Source organism: Tasmannia lanceolata, unplaced genomic scaffold, assembly GCF_043159265.1.
Source record: "Tasmannia lanceolata isolate RefF3 unplaced genomic scaffold, GAP_Taslan_0.1 ptg000018l, whole genome shotgun sequence".
NCBI lineage: Eukaryota > Viridiplantae > Streptophyta > Magnoliopsida > Canellales > Winteraceae > Tasmannia > Tasmannia lanceolata.
In genome coordinates this window covers 764,973-776,290 of record NW_027518695.1, presented here as the reverse complement: position 1 = coordinate 776,290, position 11,318 = coordinate 764,973, and the positions used below count along the sequence as shown (strand labels likewise).

Genomic DNA, 11,318 nt, shown 5'->3' with positions numbered 1-11,318 from the left:
TGAGAGAGAGAGAGAGAGAGAGAGCCTAAAACACTACTACCAAAAGAACTTTTTAATAGTTTTTTTTAATAGATTTAAAGGGTGACCACCTGAGTAGAGAAGGAATTGATAAGTAGAAGAATGGGCAATTAGTTCTACAGGGTTTTGGCTTCCTTTTACAAATAAACATCACATGACACCCGACTTTACTAGTAAACTGTTAGTAAAGTCCTCCATATGGGGCATCTCTCTCTCTCTCTCTCTCTCTCAAGGAGACCACCAAACCGATCCTTCACAACCAAACACACGATGGGATTCACCACTACTCTACCAGGAGATTACTCCCCCACTACTCTACCAATTGACTACTTGCCCACCACTCTACTAAGACACTTTGGTGCATCTAAACATAACTTGAAAAGTAGGCTCTTGTTCATCTCGGTGTTGACATCTATCTACCGTGGAAAGATCAATTAGAAATTCTCTCATAATTAATTATCCGTTATTCAATCGAATGGAGACCAAGGTTGGCATCTCTTCTTTATCACTGATATAATGACGAGAAAGTGCCCAGGCATTTTACAAAGGATGACAGGCAGTCCACATTAAGGCTGAAATTATATATGGTGGAAGTCCGTATAAAATCGAGTCCGCATAAAATCAGGATTTTATATGGATTTCAAAAGGTCCAGTATTTTTTCAAGTATTTTTCAAAAAATACTAGACTATACGGGCTTACACCATAGATCAGAGGGTTTGGATCAACTTATGTAAATGATTGTTGGGGCACGACCTATTTACGTAGTGTCCAACAAATGAGCAGTTTGGATAAGCCATGGAGTGGGCTGGGCTGTACAGTAGTTTTTGAATATACCGGACTATACGGCCACACAGCATATAAAATCTCTAATTTCAATTAAAACAGTTTGGGATGCCTCTGCAGCTAATATTCAATTTTTAAAATAAGCTTTGCAATATGGCACCTGCAAATAATGTTTCAAACCTCATAATCCAAAGGACTCAGAACTTCCTACCGCACCAAACACCAAGCTTACCTTTTATCTTCCATGAATTTAACTACAATCTTTTGGAACCAGTTCTGCAAGAAAAAGAGCAGGGAAAAAAAGCCCACATCATGGGTGCATTTACTCTACTGTGGGAATTGCCGGAGATAGCGATGAGCGCCCAACTATGGGATTTGTCACCGGATACGATTAAGAAGCCTGGAAAAGGGCATTTTCTATAAACAAATCTGAGAATGTGTAGCAGTTAATAACAGAAACACAGAGCCAACATTCTTCCCAACAGTCACCAATCTTACAGAATGGCATTCTTCCAAAGCATGTAAGCTTAGGAGTGCCATATAATCTCGCAATAAACAAACCATAATAACAAGCCCCTATTCTCTAAATTTATATCGAAATCAAACCTCAGGTATCGTCAACTTGTGAATGGAACACAAAGCTTGGGAATGTAGTTGTGATGTCCCTGTTAAAAGACAAAAAATGTGATCAAATACGGCTTAAGAGCATAACACATTTGCTTCACATCAAAGAAAGTTCGCCAAAACATAGTATTTCAGAACATGGACTTGGCATCCCTCAAGTTTTAGAATGATTCCGCAACTACTTTGCAAACTGAAAATAATTTTACAAGAACATAGAAATTTCATAGATCTCTAGGTCAGGTTTTTCAGATATGTGACGGTTTTAATAACTTGGCTTCTTGTTTTTTTTTCCCATTTTCCTTTTAAGTTTTAAATAACAATTTGTATTGTTAATGTACATATATTAGACCAAGCACATGAAAAGGTACAAGAAACCAAAAACCGCCTTAAAATGACATAACTGTGGTCACAACATAAGAGCAGCACAACAAGAACAATGAAATTTCATGTTAAAAGACTAACTTCGGTTTTATCCGCAATTTCAGATGCCAAATCCCTAAGTGAAGGCTTTCACTTTTAAGACAAGTAGTTTAGATTAGCAACTCATCTACAGTTTCTCCCAAATATAAATATGGGCCATGAATAGCTCAAGGTGGGCTTCACAACATAAACAGCATTGATCAATGAAGTTGGGCCCAGGCTTGCAATAGAAGCTACTTCCATCACATTATAATATATGTTAAGTCAGCCAAACAGCCTATAAAATATAATTATGATTTTTTATTTTTTTATTTTTTAATGGTTGAAAAATATGACCATTATTGTGGAAAAAAATTAATAAGTCATTTGGAGAAAAAATGTAATTTCCAAATTCTGCAGGGGTATTTATTATAATTGCCCTCAACAGGATTTCATGCCCGGAACCTTTGCATGATGTCATCATTATACATGTTATAAAATATTTCTCTTTCAATGTATGTGGCAAAGCAATCATTCATCCATTAATCTCATATTCGGTTGCAATCAGCTTTGTACTATATGCATAGCAAAAAATGTCCTCACAAGAAAAGGTTGCAGCAACTGGTAAAATCAAACTCAATGTTACGAGCAACGGATACAAGATGTGCTTTTCTGTGTTGACTATCTTTTATGAAAGACCCACAATCCCTTCCAATTATGAAAACTCACTGCTGCAAATGAAATTCTCAAGTTAATTGTCAAGCACCATGAGACCTACTGCAAACAAATCTCTTCTAGGGAAATGGTTGCGGCGGTTAGGCAAAGAGAGAAATCAGCTTTAGACCAAAGTTATTCACAACGGCAATTGGATCTCCGATGCCAGGTATAGATTCAGTGGCTTGACTTTGTGGAGGAAAATCTTAAAGCAAAAATAGAGGTACAATGGGGGACAGATACAAAGTCTGCAAAAGGGACAGAGTTGAGTTCTGGCATGACAAATGGTGTGATGCAGCACCGTTAGTTGAATTGTTCCCATATTTGTTTACAGTAAGCCTTCGACAAGGAAGCCTTCGTCCAAGACTGTTTCGACCGAGTAGATGGGAAGGTATCTTGGAATCCTACTACATCAAGAAGACTGGCAAAGACAAGAGAGTTTGGATCTGGAGCTCTTCTGGGACCTTCAATGTCAAATCATTCTACAAGCACATCATGCCTAGTGCTCCAGCCTCTTTTGTGGCCAGAGTGTGGAGTATACTAGCTCCTCCTAGGGTTTGTGCTTTTAATGGACAGCCTTCCCGGTTAGAATCCTTAAGGTGGATCACTTGCATAATCATCAAATGTTTATTATTGATCACTGCGCGTTACGCGTCGCAGCTAGGGAGGCTGGACCATATTTTTATCCATTGCAAGGTATCTAGAGAAGTGCAGAGCAGAATTTAGCGAGATTCGAGATTTCCTGGGTCTTCCACCTAACCGGTTGACCTTTTGGAGGTCTGGTTCTCAGTTCCTTGGCCGAAAACAAAAATTTATGCCAACAATGGTGCTTTTGGCTGCAATATGAGTGATATGGAAGGAAAGGAATGCTAGGGTCTTTAGAAGTCTAGTAAGAAGACCTAGTAAGAAGAACAATATTTATTTGTACAAAGGTGACCGTGCTCACCATTTCCTGAGTAAAAGATCCAACTCTGTTTTAGGTTTATATCTAGTCATGATCTTTGGCAGGGATGGAGACAGAATTGCGCTAGCAGGGAGCATGTGGAGATCCATACCCCTGGCTGTGATCCCCTTCATCCAGAGATGGTGAAACTCAATTTTGATGGCTAAAGCATGGGAAACCCAGGGCTAGCAGAAGTAGCTGGAGTCCATAGGGATGACAAAGGGAGCGACCAGGTGGGCTTACTCGGGTCCTATTGCGATTACGGACACTAATGAAGGCTTGACAGGGAATAAGAATCATAGAGAATAGAAACCTCGGCAGATTAATTGTGGAGGGTGACTCTCTTAATGTATTCAGAAACCAGAAGGAAGACATACTCCCTATGGCAATTTGTGCATATCATAAGTGATGAGCAAACTAAGTACCAAACATAATCACGTTCAGGAGTAACTGTTAATGTATCCTATACATCAGAAGAATATGTGTGTAAACTTTCAAAAGAAAGCTACACGGGCTCGAATTTGTATGAATTCAGCCAAAATTCAGATAGATAAAGAAACATGAAGAGGAACAAACTCTTACTTGAGATATTGTAGGGTCATATTCTTTAAAAGAGAGGGGTGGCGCAAAACAAGACTCCGCCACTCTTCCTTATCAATCTTCCCGTCATGTTTTGTGTCAGCCTCCTCAAAGGTCTACAACAAAATAAATGAAACATGTCTCAGTAGTGGAAACTTGCTAATCCTTCAGCAAAATGAACATTAGAAAACAAATGGCTAGATTGCAGCAGAAATTATTGAAGAAAAATAAAGCATTGGCAAGAAAAAAGAATGCAAAAATTTGTCATTCAGTTCTTGGAATTGGTCTTTAAGGACTGTGACTGACCAGCATGAATATCCTGTAATAAGTAATAACTAATGATTTTAAAGTTATCTTCTTTCACTGTGCTCCAAAATAGCATTTCAAAAGGTGAAGCACTATCCAAGAGGTCCTAAAGCAATAAATATTAAATAACATAAGAAATAAATTGGCTGTATGTTAAAGCTCTCTTCCGTAGCACATACACATATGCCCATCAAATCTACTTCTCCCCCTCCTTATCTTAAAATGAACTCGATAGAAAACTGAAAGAAAAAATAGCATGAACATAAGAATGACACTGTTATCTTCATGATGAATACAAATAACATCCAAGGGAAACATGCAAAATTGGAAACTCGGAAGAGAAGTTAAATAAATAAACTAGATGTGACCAGAACGAGTATATATTTCAAAATTAGAATGAAACGGTGAAAGTTACAAAAGCAAATCAATGAGGATAAGAGATCAGATGAAGCAAGCACCTTGTCGATGATACTTTCTATCACATCATCTGAAAGGTTCATGCCAGATTCAGCAAGTGTAGCCACAACCATTTGCTTTACCTACACACTCGAAGTGAAAATGTTAGATAATTGCTTTCAAGTATTACTTGGGAATAGATTAAAGAATCTTGCTGCCACAAATTACCCATTCAATAACACGAAACAATATGAGATCAAAAACATTAATATTGGACTCACAATTATGGATCTTGGACTCACATTAATATTGTACAGAAGACACAGCTATGACTATTGGAAGTATATGGCGTAACATTGTGGCAGCCACTACAATATATTTAATAAGTTCTACAACCATTATAATATATTTAATAAAAACACCGGTAAAGCAAAAATGCCCAAAATCTTAAGATGTGAGTACGGAAAGGATCCAATATGCTTTTTTATTGTATGCAGGTGCCTAGGATTTTGTGGATACATTTCTAACAATAAATTAGCAAAAAACTTTTGCCTTTGTCAACTTCAAGCATGAATAACACCTCTAAATTATAAAATAACAATGGCATACAATAAAACAGAGTTTCCCAAATAAGAGTGCAAGCTATTAGTCTAAAGAAATGTGCAAAATCATTCATTTTAACAATGATGCAAGACTCTAACATGGGTCATATGCCCTCGCACCAAAATTAAGAAGCGTGTGAATTCTGGATCTAAGTTGTATCCACATTTTCAAAAAGAAAAAAAAAGCCGTACCCAAAAGCTTTGAACAATGAAAAGCCTAAATCTGTTACAGCTAAAGTTGACGTATTCAAATACTAGACTACATATCTGAAAAAAAGAAGATTATGCATTGCATTTGGTCCTGCATATTCATACTCAAACAACTACTTTAGTTCAAAACAACAATAGTATACCTCTTGTCTCTCAATAAACCCTTGCTGTTTAAGATCATATAGCTGAAAAGAAACTGCACATGAGAAACAAGTAAAAGAATATAATCAGGTCCAGACAATCAACTTAACACGTTGCAGCAGCCGATCTTAAAAATGACTCCAATTTGGACTTCAAAGAATCGAATTAGGAGATGCAATTCCCTTACTATTTCGTAGTTCTGAACATATAAATCATACCCGTGTCAAGAATAAATGGAACCACAACTTACACTCAATCTTATCGTCAATTGGAGCGTTGGGATGGAAGACGGATAAGGCACGTGCAAACTCTTCAAAACCTAATATTCCATTATGCTTTGTATCAAATAAGTCAAATACCTGCAAATTTTGAAGCATGTGGATATACATAAAAAATATGGTTCATTGAAGCATAGACTCCATAATAAGACAAATCCATGTGGATATACCTGCAAATTAAAAGAACATAAAAATCCATATTAATAGCAATATTGCACAACCTAATAGATAGTGACATAAAAACAAGGAGGGATGGCAAGCACCTATATCAAACCAGGGCTGTATTGTTTGGCGCAAAATTTGCAATAGGAAGCAAGACACCACCGTTGGTGTCTTACAAAGCAGCTTAAGACCAGGTTGGGAAAATGTTATATTCAATTTTACCAAGCTTCATCATAGTGATGGTTCATCATCACTAAATTACAATTTTGAAAAAATAGAGGGACTGAAACTAATGAACTAATTTTTAAAAAGGTTTTGAAACAGGAAGCAAACCAAATAACAGACTCCAGGAGGCTTAGCCGCTTAGTCCATTAGAGATTTTAGATCGGTGCCACAATTTCAAAACATGAATGTGTTACGAACCATGTCCTCATCACAAGAAGACCACTATTTGTGAGCCCTACATTCAAGGTTTGCAAACACGAAGGAAACTCCTCTATTCAAAAATCCAGCAAAAGTTCCAGCTTGGAAATGCACTACAGAATCTTGCAGAACAAAGAAAATCCGGCAGACAATTTTACCTAGACAAGTTGCACCGGTCCCAAGTGTCAAGTGTCCTCTTGGCACGGCTACCACTAAAAAACTAGACACAAGGACAATTCCTTGCAAAAATAAATAAATTACCGAGTATAATTAATTCTTTGATAAAATACTTAAAATCTAAAAAAAATTTAAAGGAAAAGTACCTGTATAATTCAAATCAATGGGAATTATAAAAATCAATTAGAAATAACACTTCTCTATCATGTTACAAGGACATTTCACCCATACATGTCTTCTAGCGCCATGTCATGTTGAGTGTCCAGTATCAACATAAAAGTTGCAACTTGCAACAGCAGCAGTGTCACCTTGAATGTGGAATATGGAACCTCACAAAATGAAGAAAACTTAGCATAGTTGGGGATAGGAGGATGAGTTTTTCAAGCATCTTTTAAGCATGCCACACACACATACTCAGTCATGCATGCATGCCCAAGAATAGAATATTGTGGTTGAATTACTGATAACTCTAGTGGTGATCTTCAGACCATATTTATAACTGAAGGGTCATCTTCTTGTTTGCTCAAGACGTGACTCAAACAGGTAACAAAAATGTGTATACAAAGCTAACAGGTGTTTCCCTCATCTCCTACCTAACTCCCTTTTTGTCATGATCTATGATCATGACAAATGGAAAAGGTAAGGGTCTAGACCAAATGGTAGGAGGGTTTGGGTCTTCTAAGGATGCCCTAATGGGACCGTGGATCGGGCAAATGCTACTATAACTAAAAGAAAAAGAAGAAGAAGAAACCACAATGTGGGCAGAACTCCAACAGAAAGAGTGGGAATGAAAATTCAAATACGAAGTAAAGTTAGCTATCATAATACATACCCGATCAGCGAATAAGCTCTCCTTTTTGTTTGTCTTGAATAATGCCAATTGGAACTCTTCCTATAATATGATAGTAGAAAATAATTAACACTTTTTTTTTCAAAACAACGAAGGAATAACAAAACCTAAAACAGTTATATATGGATTGAAACACAGACCATCATAGAGGGAGGATAACAAAAAAAAAAGGAAATTGCAATCATGTCAACTTAAGGGGGCCCTTTTTCTTTTTGGAAACATAACGAGATATTATAACCACCCCACCCCCATCCCCCCCCCCCCCCCCCCCCTCCCCACGCACAAAAAAAAGCCACAAGCATAGGTTTCCCATCATACAAATCTTCCCTATGAATGCAAGATTTAGCCCAACCATATTATAAGACAGAGGGAGCATGCTAGTTAATGAGTACAAAGGACTTCCGTAATCTTGCATAACTATGGTTCAGATCCACATTTTATAATGACCCAACTATCACCTTTCAAAAAAATTTATAAGTTGCGCACCAAATCGCAAGCTTCCTTTCAGATGTGGTCCCTATTTTTACAAATTACAGTTGTAAATAGGGATGCAATCGGTCTCAAACATAAAATTAGAAATCAAGATCTCAGATGTGGTCCCTATTTTTACAAATTACAGTTGTAAATAGGGATGCAATCGGTCTCAAACATAAAATTAGAAATCAAGATCCAATAAATAAATCTGTAATTGTAGTGCTAAAGGAGTACACATACCTTGTTGATCAACCCATCATCAATTACAGCACTGCTGATCTTCTTAAACAGCTCATATAATGCTTCTATCTCACTTACACTAACTGCAAACATAGTAAAGAACAAATAATCATTAGTAGTTGTTAAAGTAAAGGTTGCTTTATGAAAGACACAAGCACCAAAGGTCAACTAAACAGAGCATCAGCATGCTAGCTCAAGTGGACTACTTGAAGCAGTAACTGTCCAACATTCTTTATTGTCGATGAAGGTAACCCACAAACACAATGAAAATTTACAACAAAGAGCCAAACAAGATATGGTACCAGTAAACAGATGTTTAACTGTCATGGCAACACCCAAAACATTAAGATAGATACAAAAAGAAAACAGAAATTTTTAGGCACTTGGATGATGTTAAACACTTAAAAACATCACTCAAGTACAACTGAAAGGGATTAACAGAACTGAACGAAAAAATCAACACGCATCTTCCTTGATTAAATCAAACTAAATAAAATAGGCATTTCAAAAAGATAACTTTAGAAAATGTTTTGTAACATACACACTGTTTCCCTGGCTAGAATTTCTGGATCTTCAAGGCCCTTCGGCTGCTTATACAAATCAAGATCACAACATTTAAGTAGGAAAGCAAACAGATGCTTGAATCCCTCTAGGCACTGCAACATGATATTCCCCGCTCGTCAAAACACTCCATACCTGCAATTAGAAAAGGAAAGTCATCCAGTACTCAGGTTACTTCAGTCGAGGTAAAAAACCAATACACACCTACCCGACATCTTGGTAAATAGAAACAACCTTTTGACTACTTAGTGCTTCTTCTGACCCAAGCCCAAATGCAAGGGATCATAGAAATCGGAGAGTGAATGCAAAAGTTTACCTGTTATAGACAATGAAATGAAGATAGTGTATTATTGCCTAAGCATGCAGAAACACTCACTCAGGTGTTAAAAAGGGAATCTAAAAGCCACAAGAAAAACCAAATCACATACACAATCCAAAAGGTTTGTATCAAAGTCCTGAGGGAAAAACTTTATGCCTCTCAAATGGAAGCATCTTCATTTACTCATTTGTCAACAAGCAGAACTTTAAAAACTTTGGTTTTGTATCTTGATTGAAAACTGGAAATACAGTTTCTTTTTCATCATGGTAGTAACTAAAACTCGGCACTTAAGTAGTCAATATATACAATGATCACTTGGAAACATAATATAAACAAGACTTTGATGATGATGGTGATCCGTTTAAAAGAAAATACTGTAGACATCCTTATCATAATGAGTTAGATTCGAAATCTCGATAAGAGAATTGACAAGGTGGATAATCCTCAGAGGCTTTCGAGATCAATGTACCCCCTTCACTTTCCTGTTACCAAAATTGCTTATAAAGAACATATAGAAATGGAGAAACAAAAGACTTCAAATTTCCCAGGAAAAAAAATCAAATCGAAATTGATAAAATGAATAGAATAGAAAGTCATCAGATGGCTCACCACAGAACGGCCACGGCCAATTCAGGTGGCCACCCCAATATACACGGTACAGTGATTCGAAAGTCATCAGATGTGGCCCACCACAGAACGGCCACGGCCGCGTATCACACATATCAGATCAAACTAATCACCCAAACCAGAAGGCATTTGGCAAGTCCATAATAACAAGCATAATGGCCTTCTGTCAATTGTATGGCTAGGATCTTCAGGTCAGTGACAATTTTGGACCATGGGCAGTTTGTGGTGGGCCTCACTGGGCGACCATATAGCAGAGACAGCAGCGGCAGAACAACCACCAAACAGCCTCAAATAAAAACTACCCTACATGTATCTCTGCCATCAGTACGTAGATTGCTGAGTAGATTTCTTAATCTACCATTCTACCTAGGAATCACCTAACCCTAATCACTGTGGTAAAGCCATAACTCCAAAACAGTCGTTCCATCTACCATTCAACAAACAAAACAAAAAAAAAGTCGTTCCATAATCCTGCAGTTTCAGGTCATTAAATTAATATTTTCAAGTTAAAAGGGTTTCGATATTCTTTCTCGAATTAATACACATCAAAACAAAAAGGCAAAGTCTCCAATGATAGGAAACATTAAAATAAACTCTAACTCCGAATTAGAATCTACCCTAGCGTTCCATTTTTCTTCTCCGATTCGAACAGATCACGACAGAAACCATATATAAGCCAAAAAAAAAAAAACTATGATATTTAAGAAAATCATCCAACAAAACCCTGGTTCCAATCCACCACCAGAAAAGAAACATTTCAAAGAGTTCAAAGAAAATTAAAAGGATCGATCTCAACGCGTATAACCGGAACCGAGGCAACATAATACCAACCGCAAGACACTATCAGAACCCTAACCGAAAATAAGAAACAAGTAATCAAACGAAGAAATCAGAAACTAAACCAAATCTGTTGTTTCTACTGAATCCGATCTCAAAGGGGGCGATGAGGAAAAGAAATCGGAAAAGCACAAGAAATTAGGGTTTGAAGACGTCGATAGAAGGGGAAAAAAGAGTAAAGAAGGGAATCCAAATCGGATAGCACAAGAAGGAGAAAAACAGAAGTAAAGAGGAGATAAAAGATCCAACCTTTAGATAATCCATGGTTGCGAGGAGTGGCAGAGAAAGAAGTGAAGATTCTGCAACATGTTTCGCTAATTATGCTTTTGCGGGGATTTATTTTTCTGGGAAACGATGATTGCGATACAGACCGAGAGACAGAGAGAATGAAATTGGAACGGAGATAATATACTCAACACCACCATATGATGACGTTGATGGGTTTTGCTACTGCCGACCATAGCACAACTCTAAAATGCCCACCTATCCGTCATACGCACCCCTGGAATGATGGGAATCAGCATTCTTTTCCGATTCCCTTGCAAACGGAATGAAGAAAATTAAATAAAGAAAAAAGGAAAAAAATAAAATTACACCCCCTCAACTTTCTGACACATTCAACGAGAACCCTGTAGTTTCAAACTCATCAACTAC

At 37.2% G+C, this 11,318-nt stretch overlaps 1 protein-coding gene across 3 annotated transcripts; it reads right to left on the bottom strand.

The window, feature by feature from the left end:
- Positions 1–1,193: 1,193 nt before the first annotated feature.
- On the bottom strand, positions 1,194–11,108 carry LOC143849473 (calcineurin B-like protein 3). 3 transcript variants are annotated; one of them, XM_077358483.1, is made up of 10 exons: positions 10,914–11,108; positions 9,090–9,197; positions 8,862–9,016; positions 8,321–8,403; positions 7,589–7,648; positions 5,967–6,075; positions 5,719–5,771; positions 4,826–4,906; positions 4,065–4,177; positions 1,194–1,467 (listed from the first exon to the last, which is right to left on the bottom strand). In XM_077358483.1, the coding sequence occupies exons 3-10, from the start codon at positions 8,983–8,985 to the stop codon at positions 1,410–1,412; spliced, it is 681 nt and encodes a 226-aa protein (XP_077214598.1). In that variant the 5' UTR covers positions 8,986–9,016; positions 9,090–9,197; positions 10,914–11,108; the 3' UTR covers positions 1,194–1,409. The 3 variants fall into 3 exon arrangements, with proteins under 3 accessions (XP_077214598.1, XP_077214597.1, XP_077214599.1); XM_077358482.1 differs by having other exon boundaries at positions 9,116–9,197; XM_077358484.1 differs by lacking the exon at positions 9,090–9,197.
- Between the last annotated feature and the right edge of the window lie 210 nt (positions 11,109–11,318).

Coding starts and splice junctions, on each gene's coding strand:
- LOC143849473 (XM_077358483.1), bottom strand. CDS start 8,985: ATGTTGCAGTGCCTAGAGGGATTCAAGCATCTGTTTGCTTTCCTACTT. Junction 8,404..8,861: donor TCTAGCCAGGGAAACAGTGT/GTATGTTACAAA, acceptor CTATGTTTGCAG/TTAGTGTAAGTGAGATAGAA. Junction 1,468..4,064: donor ATGACCCTACAATATCTCAA/GTAAGAGTTTGT, acceptor GTCTTTTAACAG/GGACATCACAACTACATTCC.